This window comes from Schistocerca serialis, chromosome 6 (genome assembly GCF_023864345.2).
Source record: "Schistocerca serialis cubense isolate TAMUIC-IGC-003099 chromosome 6, iqSchSeri2.2, whole genome shotgun sequence".
NCBI lineage: Eukaryota > Metazoa > Arthropoda > Insecta > Orthoptera > Acrididae > Schistocerca > Schistocerca serialis.
In genome coordinates this window covers 61,859,097-61,881,381 of record NC_064643.1, presented here as the reverse complement: position 1 = coordinate 61,881,381, position 22,285 = coordinate 61,859,097, and the positions used below count along the sequence as shown (strand labels likewise).

The 22,285-nt window shown below is 44.9% G+C and overlaps 1 protein-coding gene across 1 annotated transcript in view; it reads right to left on the bottom strand.

Annotated features, from left to right (window-relative positions):
- Positions 1–1,199: 1,199 nt before the first annotated feature.
- LOC126484269 (thyrotropin-releasing hormone receptor-like) overlaps positions 1,200–22,285 on the bottom strand; it is a 186,621-nt gene continuing 165,535 nt past the window's right edge. Inside the window, exons 4-6 of the mRNA XM_050107692.1 lie at positions 16,859–17,019; positions 2,349–2,440; positions 1,200–1,408 (exon numbers count right to left, since the gene is read on the bottom strand). Of these exons, the coding sequence (XP_049963649.1) occupies positions 1,200–1,408; positions 2,349–2,440; positions 16,859–17,019 (462 nt within the window). The remainder of the gene's footprint in view (positions 1,409–2,348; positions 2,441–16,858; positions 17,020–22,285) is intronic.

Below are 22,285 nucleotides of genomic sequence, written 5' to 3'. Positions count from 1 at the left end.
TACATTTTTATCTCTTCACACTCGGCGAGACAATTACGATCTTTTCTGCGCTAAGCATGTCGCAGACAGTTATGAAATTATTAACTCCTTTTTCCACCGCATTTTGCAACTCGCTACTCCGTCGAGTAAAAATGTTTTGCGTGAGGTAACCGAGTGAGTTGCGAGCGAAATGAGTTCTGTCAGCTTTTCTCATCGTCTCAAAGTTTGATGTTTTCTCTTATTCGGTGTCACGCCGTTTATTGGACTGCAAGTGGCTTGCTCTGTGGGACTTCCAAGAGGCAACTTCCTGTGATGGCACATACGCTTGGATAGTGATTTTTGGGATTAATATTTTTTTATAAATAACTGTTTAACCCCGGATAACATTGTGGGACGTACCTAGTCAGTCATAGTTTTGTGTTTGTTCGTGAGCTGTGCTCGGCAAGCTCTGACTTTTCCTGTTCTGCACAACGCTCGGAAACTTCACAAACCGACTCACCGATGTATGCAGTTGCTTCCATACTGGCAAAGGGATATTGTAAATTGCTAGGATTCTGACGTTCTAGTAAGCACGGGTTCTAAAATGCGTACCTTAAGAGATCTGAGCACTTTTTCAGTAGAAGAGATGTGTTCCACACTAGCGAAGATCAACAAGTGCTCATAGTTCTTAAGCTATGTGCTTTACATCGAGTGTTTACTACACGTTTTTTCTTGCTTTGGTCCATACTACCTCCTCCCACAATATGTAAAGCAAAGTCTTTTCAGTCGAAGAGGTGTCGTTTTTTTACCGTAACACTAAGCGAAATATATCCACTGATTCAAGACAAAATTCGGCGTACCATAGCTGAGATGTTCCTTTTGAGAATGGAGCACGTTACCAGCAAGTTCATTAATGCATACACACAGGTCAACACAATTTACAGGGCGTGATTTTGAAGCATTAATATTTAACTGTCTGTTAAAAGCCTTGTCGAAAGAGTTCAGTTTTAGCAACAAAATGTTTCCGTTGACTTCCCGATTTTTGGCATTTTTTTTAGTCACTCATTTCAGTCCCAACCTATAACAGAGACGAAACGCACATTTTGAAAAATTTAACTTCTACCAAATTCACTGTGACAAACTTCGTCATATTGAGCACACAGAATAAGCTTATCTACGGCATGTTGTTGATGACAGGAGGAAATGAAGAGACAGAACCACAGTTGACATTCTGCCTCCCCTTAGAGTCTCCTCAACTGCGTATCGATGGCGGAAGTCGGCGGAGAGCAGCTGTCACGTCGCTGCGTCTGGTGCCTCTGGGTGACAGGTGACGCGCCCAGCCTGAACTGTGTTGATGCGGCCAGAACTGCACACTTCACGCGTTCTTCCACGGTCAGGTCAGATGCCATCACCTTCGAGGTGTGCTGTCGGAAAACAGCGACGATGCCACCTATTTGATAAGACTACAACAGGCACTCACATAGAAAAAATCTACATTTTTTCTAACTGCTGCTCCAACTGCTGATACGGAATAGTAAGTCCAGTAAAACCACTCTCACAGCAGGGACATCGCATAAGGCAGAGTGCCTCCACACACTGCCTCTTTTGCTTGTTACAGTGTCAGGCTTCCACTGACCATCACCATCTTCTATTCTCGATACACAGAAATGAAGACAAAGCTTCACTGCAGATCATCAACATCGGGTGCCCGATTGGTGATCGTAGGGTATGTGGCTGCATCTGCGACTACATGTTAATGGAGTGTGTCGTCTGTCAGAGCTTTGGGAACATTTACCCCCACAAGTCCCCACACTGTAACCTCACAGCGCCTCCTGTTGAAGTGCGAGCATGGAATCTACGTGGCACTCTGACGCAGCCAACTGTCACGAGTTGAAAGCAGTGGTGCCTCGAGATGACACTTGATTTGCAGCTGCGTCTGTGGCAGCAGCCAGCTGCCCTGGGCACAGTCTACTATCCGGATCGCCACACACAGCTGGGGCAGAGGATCACCCCACGTGGCAGTCCGCATGTACGAGTGGAATCCTTCAACGTCCTCCCCTGGACTCGCAGTTAAGGCTGTGGTTGGCGTTGTAGCTGGCTGCCGCTGGAAGAAGTCGCTAGATCGGGCTGGGTGGGTGCAGGTCCACTCGCGCCGTTCGCCACGACGTACCGACTCGGCAAGTTCGCGTCGTCGACCTCTGCTGGACACACTCGCCTCGTGGTGCATTGCAGCCGTCCTCAGAGCGCTGTCTGCTGGACCTGAGGCTGCTGCTGCGGCACGCCGTCACTGGAGACGGTGGTCTGCCTGGAGCGGCGCGCCGAGCTGGAGACGGACGTGCAGGCGCGGCCGCTGCCCCCGGCGGCCGCCCCCGCTGAGGCGCCGCCCCCACAGTGCAGCCGGCGCGCGCATCGCACCAGCGTCTTGCGGAAGGCGCGCCGGAACTTGCCAGACATAGCGTTGTACAGGATCGGGTTGATGGCGCTGGAGGCACACAAACCAGAATTATCACGAAAGTGCGATCTGCAGCCTAACGACTGATGAAATGTAAGAAAATAGCCTGAAGCTTTGTTCCCAGTGATGAGACGGTGAAAGACAAACAGTTATATGAGATCCTTATAGAATTACATTGAACAGTAATGGAGGTTCAGATGGTGTGTTCTCATTTCACAAATTTAATGAACAGTGTTGCGCTAGATTGTAACGTTATGAAATACTTTGTGTAAGAAGCTGCACAATTTTCCTGTCAGATCTTGATAAAAGTTCTATATACAACATAGATTTACAACTTGCTTGAAATGTACAGAAACGTAAAATTCTGCACTTCTCAATACGCAAAACAGCAGTAACCTATGATTACATTATCAGTGATTTACAATTGGGTTCAGTCAGTCCATACAAATACCTGCGGGGTACAGTTTGTACAGGTGTTAAATGGCGTGTAAACGTTCGCTCACTCGTAGGTAAGGCACACAACAGATTTTGGTTCCTTGCTAGGAGAGTGCGAAAAAGCTGTTCCTCTACAAAGGACATCACTCACATAGCACTTGTTCCCCCTAGCCTACAATATTTTCCAAGTATGTGGGACCCATGCCACACAGGACTTAAAGGGAGCAACAGAGTAAGACATTCATGTGTTGTACATTTACATATGTCCTCTACAAGCTGCGGTATGGTGCGTGGCGGAGGGTACCCTGTACATGACTTCCGTAAGGGTGGTACCGACTGATGATCTAGAAACGACTAGCCGTTTATTATCATGAGGTCGATAGTGAGAGTGGACTATACAGAGTAAAGCGGAAAGAGACGAAAGTTGTTGGCAGCAATTTGGAACAAGTTCACGTACCGAATTGAGAGTGTTACTTGACATTTTTGCTCTCATTATTTGTTTTCACATGCACTTACGTTTCTGAAAGAGTTGATTAACTAAATTTAAGTTTTGAACTTCATATATCCGGTCAGTAGATAGTGACAATAACACGTAAATGCAAGTCATTTTCATTAATAAAAGTGAATTCAATACCCGCCAACTACCGTTGATCCCCGTACACCATCGAGCCCGTCTGCAGCGTTGTCGAGCACATATGGTCTCTAATCTCATTGACTGGAGTTGAATCGCCTTCAGCGATGAGTCCCTCTTCGAAGTGAGCAACGATGACCAGCGAATACCGGTCTGGAGACGCCCCAGGAAGCGTTGGAATACCAGCCTGATTCTCGTCCACTCGACTGCCCAAGATGCAGTGGTGATGGTCTTGGTTGCCATTTCATTTCACAGGAGGACACCTCTGGTTGCAGTCCTCGGCGCCCTTACAGCTCAGCGGCACGTTGACAACAGTGTGGGCCCCATTTTGTTGCCCTTCGTGGTGAGCCAACTTGGGCTTACATTTAAGCAAGATAACGCCAGCCCGCACGCAGCGACGGCTTCTACTGGTTGCATTCATGCTGCCAAACCCTACTTTGGTCAGCAAGGACTCCGGATCGTAGTTGAAAATGTTTGCAGCGTTGTGGCCAGGGCCCTCCAACCAGCTCGAGCTCTAGACGATATGACGCGCCAGTTGGACAGAATCTGGCACGGTATCTGTTAGGAGGACAACCAACAAATCTATGAGTGAATCATATGTCGAACATAAGGGACACAGGAGAACCAAAGCGTCATTGAACTGCTGAATTTCTGAACATCTTTATCGTGAATATATCACATCTACCGATTTCCGTCCCATTTAGAGGGTGTATATCCTAACAGTTATGAAATTCATGACCAACAGCTTCTTCCTTTCCACAATCAATTCATAGTTCAGAAAAATCACTAATTTGTGTTCTCTGGCACATTAGAATATGAAGAAAATAATGAGAAAGTTTATTCGCTAAAAATTTCATGTGGTAAGCACTCTCGAGATTATACAAGTCCAGTTTTACTTCAGCTTAATTTTTTTCTGACTTATTGCAGCTTATCTGATATTGTGAGGAACAGTGAAGTACAGAGGCTTGTCTTCATTTTAATTTTATTTCACAAAAATTGTAGCAATTTTAATTTACAACTCATATTTTATGTTACAAAAATGTAATAATCACAACGAATCATACCTTCCCCTGGTAAGAACGAGGTATACTAATTCCGTTTTGTGCACTTTGTCTCAGATCTCCTAATGCACAGCTCAGATTTTTGTGTCCATGGTGACAAAATGTCAGCCGTTACGGACCACAGGTCATTCCCACGGCGTCGCTTGCACAGACTCGGTTCTGTGTGAAGTCTGTATGTTCCTGCCCCACACACTTACCCCTTCCTCTTTTCGTCTGGACACGACAGACGGGCCGTAAATTTAAGAAGATCCTTTACGATTTCTTTGTGATTTTCACGACAGCGCTATGAAGTAGACAACTGAAAGATCTACAAGGATTACCGATCTACAAAGATCTACTGAAAGATCTACAAAGTGCAGTAAGCACTTGCGAAACGCCACTCAAATCAGAATCCCTGATACACAACGAATCTGAACTTACGTTAGAGCTTCATTTAAAAAAGCTGTTGCAGATCAACGCTTTCCCATAAGGCATGTACAAGAAGCAATGACAGAACGATCGCATAATCATGTCCATTCAAGGCTAAATTTATTCGGTAAAAAATATAACTCGCAGAGTCATGTTAGTGCAATTGAAACGCAAAATTATTACTCACAGAAATGAGATTGCTGATAACTGCCTTTAATTTAACATTGGATAATGCCTTGCGAGCAAGCATGTACAGTACATTGTCGAAACAGTTCAAATTATCGTAATTACGAGCTACTGATCTGTAAATGGCATTTCCTCATGACAAAACCCAAACACATGTCCTGCAATTAACTGGCGGTGAGTGGCAGCATAAATGAGAGAAATACATAGCGCGGAACGTGCATAATGATAGCACATCGGCTGGAAGCAAGTCAAGAGACTATACACGGCAGAAAATAATAAAGGGTGAACCCGCGCGATCATGTGAGTTCTGTTGGACAGTGTTACCGTAAGTGACAAACCTACGTCATGTTTTTCATCATCTCCCAAATAGGAGTTGTGTGTTGCATGAGATAGAAACATATAAGAAAGAAAACGATTCTTGGGTAGTTGGTGATGAGCCTTACTTGACTGTATTTGCATGTATTGTAATGAGTATTTTTTTTTAAGTTTTAAAAATAATTTTCATTGAATGCACTGTGTGTTGTAGTTATTTTGCTGTGTTTTCATTACCAAATAATCATCAAAAATTTTGTTGTTCATTTTCATTTTTGGGTTGGAGTATTGTATAAATAAATTACACTTTCCTATCCCTGCCGACCGAATTCGACGTTTACCGCTACAAGGGGATATCGAAGATGTTGTGACTTGGCAAGACAGCCAAGCCACTAGGAGGTAGCCAAAAGGCACGCGATTAAGCTCACGCAGGCTGGCGTGAGGTCTGGAACAGGACACGGAAATGAACTAGCAGAAGCAGGACGTAGCTGTGGAATACTTAACTTTAATCCATAATTGGTGAACATCGGTCTGACGGTACATGCATCACAAGATAAATAGCAATTGATAATGACGCCTTGCTAGGTCGTAGCAAATGACGTAGTTGAAGGCTATGCTAACTATAGTCTCGGCAAATGAGAGCGTAATTTGTCAATGAACCATCGCTAGCAAAGTCGGCTGTACAACTGGGGCGAGTGCTAGGAAGTCTCTCTAGACCTGCCGTGTGGCGGCGCTCGGTCTGCAATCACTGATAGTGGCGACATGCGGGTCCGACGTATACTAACGGACCGCGGCCGATTTAAAGACTACCACCTAGCAAGTGTGGTGTCTGGCGGTGACACCACAGAAGATACAGTCACATTGACGTTTTGTTACTGATTCTCTGGAGAGAGAAAAATATATGACTATGCCACCCTCAGGCAAAGACCGTATAATATGGACTGAGAATAAACCAAAGAAAGACTAAAGTAGAGGGGACCAGCAGAAAGTAAACCGGAGATAGATGAAATGAGATTAACAATGAACTTAACATCAAAACTGAAAATCACGTAGCACAGAAAGTGAGAGAATTATGCTACCTTGAAAGAAAGTAACATATGACCTACCAAGGAAGGAGAATTTGAGAAGCTACAACCACAGAGATAATCCCTCGGTAAGAGTAATCTACAAATATCAAACACAGGCCTTAATTTCAGAAGAGAATTTCTGAGCATGTTCGTCTGAAGCACAGAATTCCATGGAAGTAACCTGTGGACTGTGGAAAACCGGAAAAGAAACGAAGTGTCTGAGTAGTGGCGTTACAGAATGTTGCATAAATTACGTGGACTGATAAGGTATGGAACGAGGAGGTTCCCTTTACAGTACATAGGAAAACAAATACATGCAAGTCTTGGAGTCGCTGACTAGAAGAGAGGACAATGATACCACATGTGATAAAATGTCACAGTAAAATTTGCATAATACTAGAAAGTGTTGTATATGACAAAACTGTAGAGCAGGGTAGATATTCGAATATACACCGCCTGTCCAGAAAGCTTCGGGACTGTCTTTATTCCTGGCGTACAAGCGACGCCAGTGCAGTAACTACGGCGGAAGCCTGAACTAACAACTGTAAACATCAGCTGTCCATTCAGCTAGTTAGCTCGGAGCAGGCATCGTTAAGTAGTGGAAGTGCGAATGTACTGTGTCAGCGGTATTGTGTGAAGAATGGTAGTGGAGCAACGAACTGAACATCCCTAAATCAAACGTTGAAGACAGTTTTCAGAGTTTTTTGAGGAAGAGAAAAGTGTATGCAAACTCTGTCCAGGATTCCTTGACTCTCGAACGAAAAACAACGGCGCGTGGACGTCTTCGGAGCCTTTCTTGAAATGAAAAGTTCGGACGATACATTTCTGGAAAAAAACCTGACCGGTGCCTAGACTTGGTGTTGTCAATACGAAACTACAAGAAAACGGCGACCTCCATAATGTACCTCTTTTGGTTCGCCAAGACCGAAGAAGGTGCGAATCGGACGTGCGAGTTAACAACATACCAAAGAAGGGTGTTGCTGACAGTTTCACTTGGTTGTACGAACGTTCTTTGTGTTGCACTGATGTGGGGAGAGACCACACACAGCTTTTGATGCATTAAAGAAACGATCTTCACTTTTCTCTTTTTTTATACGTTTTTATTAGGTCGTTTTCTTGTCTCCTTGGCTGTTCGATACCAATTTTTCCATTGATTTTAAACTCACTTTCCAATGAACTAGAGACCTGAAACACTCAACATAACTCAGAACTGGACGACAATGCAATATTAACTCGTTTCCTTGTCTGGTATGTGGCGGAGAGTACTATGAGTAGCACTGCAATTTCCCTCTTTACGAGTTTCTGTCGCTAATGGTTCACCGTAGGAACGATTGCTGGTGAGCGTCCAAGAGACCTCGAACCTCTATAGCTTTTACCTTCAAGGCCTTTTCGTGGGGTATACGTAGGAGGCAGTAACATTTTGGTTGACTCAGGTGAAGAGAAACTGATATAATACTGAAATTTACGACACGTGCATTTTGTAAGCTCATTAGAAAGTTTAAATTCTATTGAAACATTTAACACACACGAGACTAAAAAGCAGAAAATTATTATTTGAATTAACAAGCTCTTTAATGTAACACGTTTAAAAACAAATTGAAAAGTATAAAATAATTTATCCCTGCGCCATACAGATTCGTAACACTGTGCAGTTAGTCCTGGGAATATATGACTGTGTATTTTGCATAGCTATGACAGTGTTTGTAAAATTTAAAACGGGAAATTTGGAGGCTCTGCAACAGATGATAGTGAGGATTGTAGAGAGAGCATCTACATCTACATCTGCATCTGCGTGGATTCTCTGCAAATCACACTTAAGCGCATGACAGATGGTTCATCGGATCACTTACACTTTAATTCTCTATTATTCCAGTCTTTCCATGCCAGGCTCTGATTGCCCTTACTTTATTATGATGATCGTTTCTCCTTATGTAGGTCGGCGTCAACAAAATATTTTCATATGCGGAGGAGAAGCTTGGTGACTGAAATTTGCTGAGAAGATCTCGCCGCAACGAGAAACGCATTTGTTTTAATGATGTCCACCGAAAATCCTGCACAATGTTCGTGACACTCTCTAACCAATTTCTCGATTATACAGAACATGCTGCTCTTCTTTGAATTTTCCCGACGCACTCCATTACTCCTGACTGGTAAGGATCTCACACTGCGCAGCAGTACTCCAAAACCAGACGGACAAATGTAGTGTAGACAGTCTCTTTGGTAGATCTATTGCATGTTTTAAGTGTTCTGCCAACGTAAGGCAGTCTTTGGTTCGCCTTCGGCACAACATTTTTTATGTGTTCTTTCCAATTTAAGTTGTTCGTAACCGTAATTCATAGGTATTTAACTGAATTTACGGCTTCAGATTATATTGATTTATCGCGTAGGTGAAGTTTAACGGATTCTTTTTAGCACTCATGTGGATGACGTCACACTTTTCATTGTACAGCATCCGCAACAAATGTCGCAGAACGTTTCAGGGAAAGTCTTGAGTTCATAGGAAATAAATATTCAAATTATCCTTTAGTTATAGGTGGACACTTTAATCTAGCGTCCATTGACTGGGAAAATTGTACGTTTATCACAAGGGGCAGAAGCAAAGACTTGTGTGAAATTATTCTAGGAGCGCTCATACAACCTTGAGCAATCGGCTAGAAAACCAATTCGACATGGGAACACATTAGATATCTTGGCGACAAACAGACCTGATCTTTTTGAGGAAGTTAATCTAGAACAAGGTATTAGCGACCATAATGTCGTTGTGGCTTCTACGTCAGTAGAAGTTGGAAGAAAATGAAATTAATACCATAGAGTTTTCTTGTTTGGTAAAGCAAATAAAAGTATCATTAATGAATATCATTATAGTCAGCTCCAAGCTTTCACCGCGAGACACAAAGACATTGAGCATCTTTGGTCGGAATTCAAAGGTATTGTCCACCACATGCTAGAGAAATATGTGCCTAGGAAAAATATAGGGGAGGGAAAGAATCCAACTTGGTTCAACAAACATATTAGAAGTTGCTGAGAAAGCAGAGAATTTTGCACAGTCGATTTAAACGTAGTCACTGTCCCGCTGACAAACAGAAATTATGAGAAATGAAAGCAACTGTCAAAAGGTCAATGAGAGAATTTTTTAACGAATTTGAAAGCAACATTCTATCTGCAGATTCTAAAAACAAAAACAAAAAAATTTGGTCGTAGGTGAAATCTATGAACGCTACAAATAATTCAATGTCTTCTCTTGCTGACAGTACAGGTAATGTAACGGATGATGATAAACAGAAGGAGGAAATTCTAAACCTAGTTTTCAAAAACTCGTTTACGGCATAGGACTACAGCACCATTCCCCCTTTCAATTAGCGAAAAAACGTAAGGATGGCTGACATAGTGTTTAGTGTATATGGGATTGTAAAGTAGTTACGATCCTTAGACGCCAGGAAGGCATCTGGCGCAGACGGTATCCCCGTAAGATTTTATGTTGACTATGTTACCAATGTAGCACCATTCTTATCCACCATCTGTCAGAGATCATTGGAACACCGGAAAGTACCACGGGACTGGAAGAAGACCCAGGTCATAGCAATCTATAAAAAGGGTAGAAAAGCGGATGCACATAATTTTCGGGCAATTACACTGACGTAGATTTGTTGTAGAATCACGGAACGTATTTTGTGTTCAGTCATAATGACCTTTCTAGACTCTGAGAAGCTCATCTGCAGAAACCAGCACGGTTTTAGGAAACAGCGGACATGCGAGACACAGCTGGCCCTCTTTGTGCATGATATAGAACAGGCTCTAGATACTGGCTCCTAGATTGATGCCATATTCCTCTACTTCCGAAGCGTTCGACTGAGTTTCACACTGTCGCTTGCTACAAAAAGTGCCCACTTACGGTCTATCCGATGAAGTATGCAGTTGGATAGAATGTTTTCAACATACAAAGAGCAGTATGCCGTCCTGAATGGGAAGACTTCAACAGAAACAAGCATAACATCAGGTGTGTCCCAGGGGAGCGTAATAGGTCCGCTGCTTTTTACTATTTACATAAACGATGTGGTTGGTGCTATTGGCAGCAACATTAGACTGTTTGCTGATGATGCTGTAGTCTACAGGAAAGTAGTATCACACGAAAGTTGTGAACAAATCTATGAGGATTTGCAGAAAATAAATGCGTGGTGCGATGACTGGCAGTTATCTCTCAACATTAGTAAGTGTAACCTACTGCGTATAACAAAGCGAAAATCCCCATTAACGTACGAGTCAAAATATATGCCCAGTCTTTGGAAGCAGTAAGATCCGTCAAGCATCTGGGTGTGGCTATTCGAAATTATCTCAAATGGAACGATCAGATTACACAAGTGCGGGTAAGGCGAACTCTAGATTGCGGTTTATTGGTAGAATCCTGAAGCGCTGCAATCCTTCAACAAGGAAAATTGCTTGCAATACTTACGTTCGTCCAGTCTTAGAGTATTGTTCGTCTGTGTGGGACCCTTACCAGCTGGGTCTGATTCAAGAGACTGAGAAGGTCCAAAGAGGAGCGGGAAGATTCGTGGTTGGTACATTTAGCCTACGCGAGAGCGTTACAAATCTCATAGAAAGTTTGAAGTGTGTGATGGTACTTGAATTACGTAACCATTATGGTACCTCACCTGAACCTCTCGATACCAGTAATATTCTACTGTATTTCTGTTAATTACTTAACATATTTCTGAGACAACATTCAGATTTGATTTCACTTTTGATACATCGATATGTTTATATTGCAATGATATTATCTACATCTACATCTATACTCCGCAAGCCACCTGACGGTGTGTAGCGGAGGGTACCCTGAGTACCTCTATCGGTTCTCCCTTCTATTCCAGTCTCGTATTGTTCGTGGAAAGAAGGATTGTCGGTATGCTTCTGTGTGGGCTCTAATCTCTCTGATTTTATCCTCATGGCCTCTTCGCGAGATATACGTAGGAGGGAGCAATATACTGCTTGAGTCTTCAGTGAAGGTATGTTCTCGAAACTTTAACAAAAGCCCGTACCGAGCTACTGAGCGTCTCTCCTGCAGAGTCTTCCACTGGAGTTTATCTATCATCTCCGTAACGCTTTCGCGATTATTAAATGATCCTGTAACGAAGCGCGCTGCTCTCCGTTGCATCTTCTCTATCTCTTCTATCAATCCTATCTGGTACGGATCCCACACTGTTGAGCAGTATTCAAGCAGTGGGCGAACAAGAGTACTGTAACCTACTTCCGTTGTTTTCGGATTGCATTTCCTTACGATTCTTCCAATGAATCTCAGTCTGTCATCTGCTTTACCGACGATCAACTTTATATGATCATTCCATTTTAAATCACTCCTAATGCGTACTCCCAGATAATTTATGGAATTAACTGCTTCCAGTTGCTGACCTGCTATTTTGTAGCTAAATGACAAGGGAACTATCTTTCTATGTATTCAGCACATTACACTTGTCTACATTGAGATTCAATTGCCATTCCCTGCACCATGCGTCTATTCGCTGCAGATCCTCCTGCATTTCAGTACAATTTTTCATTCTTACAACCTCTCGATACACCACAGTATCATCTGCAAAAAGCCTCAGTGAACTTACGATGTCATCCACAAGGTCATTTATGTATATCGTGAATAGCAAGAATGACATGCTGCATTCTGTTATCCTGGAACTCTTCAATCCAATCACACAATTGGTCTGATAGTCCATATGCTCTTACTTTGTTCATTAAACGACTGTGGGGAGCTGTATCGAACGCCTTGCGGAAGTCAAGAAACACGGCATCTACCTGTGAACCTATGACCCTCTGAGTGTCGTGGACGAATAGCGCGAGCTGGGTTTCACACGACCATCTTTTTCGAAACCCATGTTTATTCCTACAGAGTAGATTTCTAGTCTCTAGAAAAGTCATTATACTCGAACATAATACGTGTTCCAAAATTCTACAACTGATAGACGTTAGAGATATAGGTCTATAGTTCTGCACATCTGTTCGACGTCCCTTCTTGAAAACGGGGATCACCTGTGTCCTTTTCCAATCCTTGGGAACGCTACGCTCTTCTAGAGACCTACGGTACACCGCTGCAAGAAAGGGGGCAAGTTCCTTCGCGTCCTCTGTGTAAAATCGAACTGGTATTCCATCAGGTCCAGGGCCTTTCCTCTTTTGAGCGATTTTAATTGTTTCTCTATCCCTCTGTCGTCTATTTCGATATCTACCATCTTGTCATCTGTGCGACAATTTAGAGAAGGAACTACAGTGCAGTCTTCCTCTGTGAAACAGCTTTGGAAAAAGACATTTAGTATTTCGGCCTTTAATCTGTCATCCTCTGCTTCAGTACCATTTTGGTCACAGAGTGTCTAGACATTTCTTATGTGTATTCTTTCTTTTGTCATTATGATCTTTGACGTACTTGTAACACTGATTTTTGGGCGCGTAAGCGATTATTAGTTAGTTGTTGAGTTGTTAAGAGTCGGACTTTGAAAAAGTCAAGTCGTGGACATCATGTTGGAAAGACGCATATTGTCTTCAGCTTATAAAATGTGAACTTAAACAGTGACTGTGAGGAAGATGTTTTCAAGTATGTTTTGTATTGTGAAGTGATGTTTTGTGTGTTACGTGACATTGCAATAAAAGCCATTAAAAGGAAGTGTAACTTAAATTCGGAGTGCTGATTATTTTTTTTACATCACTATTGTGCTAACTTTGAAAGGTTTAATCTCCAAGAATGGTTTGAGAAGCGCATCTACAAAACTTTTGAATATAGCAGAATAAAACCTAGGCCTCTTTGCATCCGAGCTTGGAATCATAATCACCTAGATTTTCAACGATTGAGCCATGATTTTACGACGAGACCAGCGTGGGAAACACAAAAAGATGAGTGCCTAGTTTTTTTGCTATTACATGAAATGACTATTAACTGTGCTCTAATGACACCTGCCACATGATAACTTTGTTGTTGTCCGAAAATGCAGTATTTAGCAGCGTGAGCAACACCACAATCGTTATTAAAATTTTGACCTATGTTGTGGTAGGGTTGTTAGAAGTGTGGCACCCTTGCAGATAGACGATGCGCCAAAAGGAAGGGACTGCTCACTAAATTACAAAATCCGATCTTCGCCGAGGATGTAGAGCATATCTTATTACCACCAACTTTCAAATCGCGCAATGATAGCCATTCAAAGGTAAGGGAAATTAGAGCTCGTACTGAGGCGTTTAGACACTCGTTTTTCCCTCGCGCGTTCTGCGAGTGGAACAGAGCGGGGGAAATATGACTTTGGCGCGAATTTTGCCTTCCGCCACACACCGCTTGGTTGCTAGCGGAGTATACATTTAGATGTAGATGTTTAAGGTCAGTTTACAATTTTCAAAAATGGCTCTGAGCACTATGGGACTTAACATCTTAGGTCATCAGTCCCCCAGAACTTAGAACTACTTAAACCTAACTAACCTAAGGACATCACACACATCCATGCCCGAGGCAGGATTCGAACCTGCGACCGTGGCAGTCCCGCGGTTACGGACTGCAGCGCCTAGAACAGCACGGCCACCGCGGCCGGCTACAATTTTCGAGCCATTCTTTTATAAATTGTTTGCAATTTGGTTTGATCTTCTGATGAGTTTACTAGGAGATAAATGACAGCGCGATTTGCAAATAACCTAAGACGGCTGCTCAGGTTGTCTCCTAAATCGTTTATGCAGGTAAGAAACAGCAGAGGCCTAATACACGACCTTGCGAAACTCCAGAAATCTCTTCGTTTTTACTCGATGACTTTTCGTCGTTTACTACCATCTGTGACCTATCTGACGGGAAATAACGAATCCAGCCGCATAACTGAGACGATATTCCACAAGCTGCTTGTGAGGTACGGTGTCAAAAGCCTTCTGGAGATCTATAAATACGTTGTCGTTGATAAAAATCTGACAATAGTGTTGGTGACTGAGATCAACTATTCATGCATCAGTTACCTATTGAATGCCCTGACGTTTTTTGTTTTATGTTTTACAAGTATTGTCACAACTATTAAAAATTCACAAGCACAGATTTTCCGGGGTATCTGGGTGGGATTAAGAATCTCTATGAAGGTAAGAGAAATTATTTTGTTCTTTTCAATCCGTTTTAAGAAAGTATTATATTAAAAAGTTTTTATTTCAATAACCTTTATTATTAGAGTTCCGAAACATTTTGAACTAACAATGTTACAAGGCAAATCGAAGAGGTTGAGTGCAGGTGCTCTGAGACGAAGGGGTCGGTGGTGCAGGAGACTGAAGACCCGAAAGCAGTGACGACGAGAGGAAGAAGGGGGTGACAGCTTGTGCCGCTACGCAGCCCATTCGGCTTCTCATGGGGCTCCAATCTGTACGTCTCCATCCAGCGTATCGTCATCAACAATATCACATGCCCTCAGCTCATGAGTCAGTGCGATGAGATTTGGAAGTAACCGAGGACATCGGCGAGGGCGTCTGGTGATCGAACTTATTCGCACCAGCTCTTCTCCACTCGCTGGCGAAATACTGGCGATTAAAATGGTTTCCACTTCCAACACCAGGACTCGATCCGGCTACGGTAGGTTCCAGCGCCGCCTCGGAGGCGTGTGCTGGCGCTCGCCAGACAGACCTTCCGCGGGCCAGGCTCCAGGACCCGCAGCCCAGCCTCGAGCAGTTTTCTCCATGGGACAAGGTAGGTCAAGGTTACTCACTCTTGAATAAACACATATTATAAGAATGGATGCACGTAAATGTGTATGTGTATATGTATGCTTCACATCACATCCTAAAGCACTCGCCGATTTCAACCAAACCCGCTAAACACATGCCTTACTGTCAGGCAACAGTCGCTGTCGTGGTAAGAACCACCCACCCGTCATAGTTCGGGAGATATGACGTCATACACAATGAGGTGCATGAAAAACTGCCGTATCATAAATGGCGTTTAAATTTGTTACTTCTGTGTTACTAACTTTATTCTCATCTTACATCGCAGACAGTATCCACATACGACACTACATGTACACACACAAGTATATTATTGTACGACGGATAGTTCAACAGATATTACGTCGTAAACACTGAGATGCGTGAAAAAGTACCGCATCATACATGAAGTTTCAATACATTCATTCTTTACTACTAAGCCACTGGTGCAGTCGACTCAACTTCCATGAAATCCCACAGACCTAGCAGCGGTTTGACAGTTTTCAATTGCGAAGCGGCAGTCGTCTGTGGGCGAAAACGGCAGCCGTCTACAGTGTGACATTGACATAGAGACGTTCACGAAATTGCGTTGCAGACACGGGAAGCAACTGCGGCCAGAGTACAGAAACTGTGCGGGGCTGTCTCACACCCATTCTTCTGCAGGAGGACATACAAGGTTTCGTTTCTGGTAGAAAAACGGGAATGGCGGGTCTGTCATCTAGTCAACCCATCCAAACATCTATTCCAATACTAACAAAAATGCATCGAAAACGACAAAAATTTTGTTGAAAACTATACAACTTCTGTCGAAAACTTAAAAAAATCTCTTTTTTTCTGAAAAAATACGCTTAGTTTGGGAACACAAGTAATCTCGTCTGCAGAAAACTGATGACTCCTCCGCAGGAACCATAAACTTCTTAACAGTATTGATACTATTCGTAAAACATTAAAACTACTTTTCGGAAAAGGTAGCATTTTCTACATAAAAGATGAAATCTTCTTCGGGAAAACTAAATTGAGCTTCATAGCGATAAACTCTTCTTCGGAAAGAAAACTAATTTTTTTGGAAGAGACAAAGTATTCTTCGGAAAAAAGTACACTCCTGTTGGGAAACTTTTTTTTTTGCAGTCAGTAAAGGCTTCAGAACTGAGGAATTATACGAAACGAGTCTTCGGACCGAAGACCAGAACGATAACAGGAAGGTCTGGCTTGTAAAACCCAGGTCGCGAAGTGTCCCAGAGCGTTCAGCATTATTTTCCATTGCTGGGAGGAATTCCTATTCCACTATCAGAATTGTTTGGAGCGTTATGCACTTCCCAGATAGACCTGGCTGTAGGCCCCAACTGTTTTCTCATAGAATTCGAAATGTAGAACTACTCGCCGCAAACGAATAATGTTGTGGAGGCGTATGAGCTCTGTAGAATCCGTATCTGAGACAGAGAATAAGCCACAGACAACGATTCGTTTGACAGATCGAGAATGCGTCGGTAAGGTGAAGCAGAAGAGGACCTAATCCAACTCTCCTTCGCGAGAGTGGAAGTAGGTAGCTGCAGACGTAGCGGAGATGAAATCGACTTGTTAAGTTGGCACGTGATCTCTCGGGGCTTGTGGTGGCTGCACAGTGTCGGCGGTGCCGCAGTGCTCCTACCTGTTGATGAAGACGCAGGTCTTGGCGAACAGCAGGAACCACAGGTCCATGTACTTGGTGCCGGAGAAGAGCGTGGCGAACGAGTTGTAGACGAGGAGGCCGCGGTAGGGCAGCCACAGCGTCGCGAACACCACCACCACGGCCGCCAGCATCTTCACCACCTGCGGGCAGGAGGCGCGACCGGCTAGTCAGCTTCCCCACGACAGCGGCAACGCTGCTTTGTTCACAAACACTCCACCTGGCGTCTCCACTCGAAAGGTGTGCGCACCGACAGACTACTGTACCGAAACTAGGGGAGAACCGTCATAGATTACGGAAATGTATGACGAAGGTGTCAAGATACATTGATCAGCCAGAACATTATGACCGCCTGCCTTAGAGCGAGCTTGGCACGGATAACAATGGCGAGGCGTCGTGGCATGGAAACAATAAGGCCTTAGTAGGTCGCCGGAGGGAGCTGGCACCACATCTGCACACACATCCCACCTAATACCCGTAAATTCCGGGGAGGGGGCAGACGATCTCTGACGTCACGTACAATCACATCTGAGATATGTTCCATCGAGTTCAGAGGTGGTGAATTGGGGGGCAGCACAAGTGCAACTAGCCGCTGTGACCCTCGAACCACTCCATCACACTGCTGACATTGTGACATGGCACATTATCTTCTTGGAAAATGCCACTGCCGTCGGGAAACATGATCGTGGTCTGTGCCGTCATGGCCTCGGTCGAGCTCCACTAGACCCACGGAGGTGCCGTCTGCTTGTCTCCATCCCGCAGTACCGGTGACCCGGAGCCGTTCCCTCGGAAGACGACGCATTCGCGCCCTGCCATCGGGTATGATGAAGAAGATATCGAAATTCATCAGACCGTGAAATGCTCTGCCACTGCGCCATCGTCCAGTGCTAACAGTCACGTGTCCATTTCAGTAGTAGTTGCCGATTTCGTGGTGACAGCATTTGCACGTGTATGGATCGTCGGCCGCAGCAGGCCCTTCGTTAGGAGTGTTCTGTGCACTGTGTCTTCAGACACACTTGTATTCTGCTCAGCACTAAAGTCTGATGATAGTTGCGACATAGTCAGCCGCCAGTCATGGTTTACCAGTCTGCCCAGCCTACGACGTCCGACATTTATAATGACGAGTGGCCGCCCAGCCACACGACGTATGGACGTGGTTCTACCATGTATTGAAGACAGTCACTACAGCACTAGCCGAACGCTCAACAAGTCATGCAATTTCGGAAATGTTCGTGCCGAGACTCTGTGCATCACAATCTGTCGTGGATCAAACTCAGGGAGCGCCTTCCTCATTCTAGACACGGACAGCACGTTATTGATACTCTATGAACCGTGAGTTTGTCTGAGCAATAGTCATTACTCAGGAGGTGACGCTGCTATCGGCTGGACAGGTTTATATCGATAGTAGGTCGGTGCTCATAATGTTCTGCCTGACCAGTGTACATCTTTAACTCCGTCAGATCTGAAATATTTGCTTGTAAGTCCGTTAGAAACGCTGATGAGCCAAAACGCTACGATTACTGCCCACCGCAACGGTGAGTGCCCTTGGTGCCGTTGGGGACACGCGACAGGATGAGAAAAGCACGCAGCCCGAGCAGAGGCGAGTGGGGAACCAGTCGGGTGGCCGTAACAAATTGGTATGGCCCGACGTCAGGAAAGGAACATCTCGGAGACGCTGAAGCTAATCAAATGTTTCCATGCTACTTTCGTGAGCGGCTATGGAAAGCGGTTCAAGGATGGCGAAATTGTGAACAGCCCAGAAGGTGCTGGATATTCACGTCGCCTCATCAAAGAACGTGAAGGTCGTAGACTTCCCAGTCTGTGACGACGGAGTGCAGTGATCGTGGATGCACAGGTGTATCGGAGCGCACGGCAGATCGCACACCGATGAACGTGCCGCTCCGCAGGCGACGAACACAAATTGTGGATCCGATGACGCCGTCAATTACGATTGCAGGCCACTGAAATCGCTGAGACTGCACCATAGATCAACGGAAATGTGCCGTCTGACCAATAGCGGCGGCCACTGTGGCCGAGCGGCTCTAGGCGCTTCAGTCAGGAATCGCGCGACCGCTACGGTCGCAGGTTCGAATCCTGCCTCGGGCATGGATGTGTGTGATGTCCTTAGGTTAGTTAGGTTCAAGTAGTTCTAAGTTTTAGGGGACTGATGACCTCAGAAGTTAAGTCCCATAGTGCTCAGAGCCATTTGAGCCATTTTTTTTTTTTTTTTTTTTTTTTTTTTACCAACAGCGCGTTTCAGTACACCACACCGAAAGTCGTGTCCGAATTTACCTGTACTTTCACTGTCTCCTCGGCACGTACGCAGGACGGCGCAGGCAGCTTACAGCGTGATAACCGTCCCTCGTTCCTACAGTCGTCCCAGGAACATGACGGTGGACCCACATTGATGTGTGCATCACTACATTCGCCTGATCGGAACCTGATGGAACACCTCTGCGGCACTATCTGCCGCGAGTTCCGAAACCGCAAACCAGAGTCCCGTGATTTACGGGAGATACCCGACCTGTGCGTGGACGCCTGGTGTGACGCTCCTCCGGCAAAGTAGCGGGACACGCCGGGTCCGTGCCACCAGAATCGCCGCTGTATTCCGTTCCAAAAGTGTGTCAATATGGCATAATGATTTGGATCTTCAGTCTATACAACTAGATAACAAATGTTAGTAATAGTACATCTTTTTAAAACTCGCCTAATTTTTGGATACGTTCTAACTGTGATTACGTTGCTGAATTAGAATGTTACAGCTAATACTAACGTGCTGATATGCCACACAATAAGTTGTTGTTGTTGTCTTTACTCCTGAGACTGGTTTGATGCAGCTCACCGTGCTACTATATGTGGTGTCACCGCCAGACACCACACTTGCTAGGTGGTAGCCTTTAAATCGGCCGCGGTCCGTTAGTATACGACGGACCCGCGTGTCGCCACTATCAGTGATTGCAGACCGAGCGCCGCCACACGGCAGGTCTAGAGAGACTTCCTAGCAATCGCCCCAGTTGTACAGCCGACTTTGCTAGCGATGGTTCACTGACAAACTATCGTCTCGGCCAATGAGAGCGTAGTTAGCATAGCCTTCAACTACGTCATTTGCTACGACCTAGCAAGGCGCCATTATCATTTGCTATTTATCTTGTGATGCACGTACCGTCACACCGATGTTCACCAATTATGGATTAAAGTTAAGTATTCCAGAAGCTACGTACCTTTTTTGCTAGTCTCTATTCCTTTAACTGTTCCAGACCTCACGCCAGCCTGCGTGAGTTTAAACGCGTGCCTTTCGGCTATCTCATAGTGGCTTGGCTGTCTTGCCAAGTCACAACAGTTTGGCGACGAGAATTCTGCGTTTGTACCTATATTGATTTACTTGTGTCATGGCTTCGCCACAATCTCCAGATGTACTGTCCGAATTTTATCGCTTGCAGAATCGGCAGAAGCAGGCCTTATTGGATGCCCTTGGACAGCTCGTCCAGGGTCAACGTGCAATGCAAGACGATGCAGCGGCCCCCGCTCCACCGCTCACGCAGCCCCAACATGCAGTTGCACCACCTTTTCGTCCTTTTGATGCGGCACTGGAAAGCTGGACGGAGTGGTCACGCCAATTTGGATTCCATCTCGCCGCCTACAGAATTCAAGGTAACGAGCGGCAGCCTTTTTTGTTGGCATGTGTCGGAGTGTCCACCTATCGTGTGATAGTGAAGTTATTTCCCTGACGCGACGTGGCAACGCTGTCCTACGAAGAAATTTTGTCTGCATTAGATGCTTATTTCAAACAATCAGTCAATGTAGTTGCAAAAAGGTATACCTTCTTTCGTACAAAATGTGCAGCCAGTCAGACTAATAGGGAGTGGGTTGCAACCTTGCAAGGCCTTACTAGGGATTGCGCTTTTGAGTGGGAATGTGGACTTCCTTATTCAGATACTATGGTAGGTGATGCAATTGCACAGAACGTTTCTGATGTTCGTATAAGGGAACAGATTTTGAAACTAGTCAATCCCTCCCTTGAACAAGTGATGGACATATTGGATCGGCAAGACACACTTGACTTTGCTCAGGAATCATTTGAAACTTCACCAGCCATGTGTCACATTAACCGACCCACCGGGCGAGCTGCACGGAACAGTAAACAGCACTCGCGCCTGGCCGCGCAGCTGCCCAGCTGCCGCCAAGCTCTCAGCCACGTGTGCCACGCCAGCAAGCAAATGCAGTGCTAAACTCATGCTCCCGGTGTGCTGCTAGACATTTGCGTGAGAAATGCCCATCACGCCATGCTATTTGCTTTTTCTGTAATAAACGAGGACATGTTCAGAGTGTTTGCCAGAAAAAGCTCCGATCGGACACTCACAACCATTCCAGGCCCTTTGCTTTACGCCAGATTCGGAATCAAACCCAGAATACTCAGGCTCGTGAACCTTCGCCCATGGAAATTCATGTAGTTCATTCCACTCCACCCAGTGCCACTTTCTCTAACAGTGACTGTGTTTGTCCCATGAATAGTGTGCGTCGACATCGCCGGAAATCCATTCAGGTCGCAAGTGCGTCTGTACCAGAGTCAGTTCACGTTGCACGAGACAGTCGCTCTTGTCGTCAGCAGGACAATATACTTTTTGTCGACTTGTACATTGACGGCAAAGTGGTCGCATTCCAGCTCGATACCGGAGCTGCAGTTTCACTGATCAATCACGACACGTACAAACAGCTGGGCACACCTCCGTTGCGTGCCGCCAATGTTAAGCTAACTACATATTCAGGTCACGGGCTCCCTGTGTTAGGACAGTGCAGCCTTCTTGCAACATACAAGGGACAAACAAAACTCGTGTCCTTGTACGTCCTTCGTTCTTCTTCTGCAGTGAACTTGTTTGGTTTCGATTTGTTTCAGTTGTTTAACTTGTCTATAGTAAATCAGGTCCTATCAGTGAACCAGACTGTGCCTTCAGCCAGTGTTTCTCGTCTATGTGAAGAATTTACGGATATTTTTGCAGCGAGCCTTGGTTGCGCTACGAACTATAAAGCACATTTGGAACTGAAAGTCAACGTGCAACCGACATTTTTCAGACTGCGCAATGTTCTCCACGCATTGCGTGATGAGGTCGCAAGAACATTAAACGATTTGGAATCACAAGGTGTAATTGAACGTGTGCAGGCTTCTCTCTGGGCATCACCCTTAGTAATTTTTCCAAAACCTTCCGGAAAATTGAGACTTTGTGTGGACTTCAAGGCAACAGTGAATCCACAACTAGTGATTGCAACTTTTTCATTACCCCGCCCGGAAGATCTTTTTGACACACTGTGCCCGGGTAAATATTTTTCGGAGTTGGACCTAGCAGATGCGTGCTTGCAAATACCGGTGGACGAAGAATCCCAGCGCGTTTTGGTGGTTAACACGCATCTTGG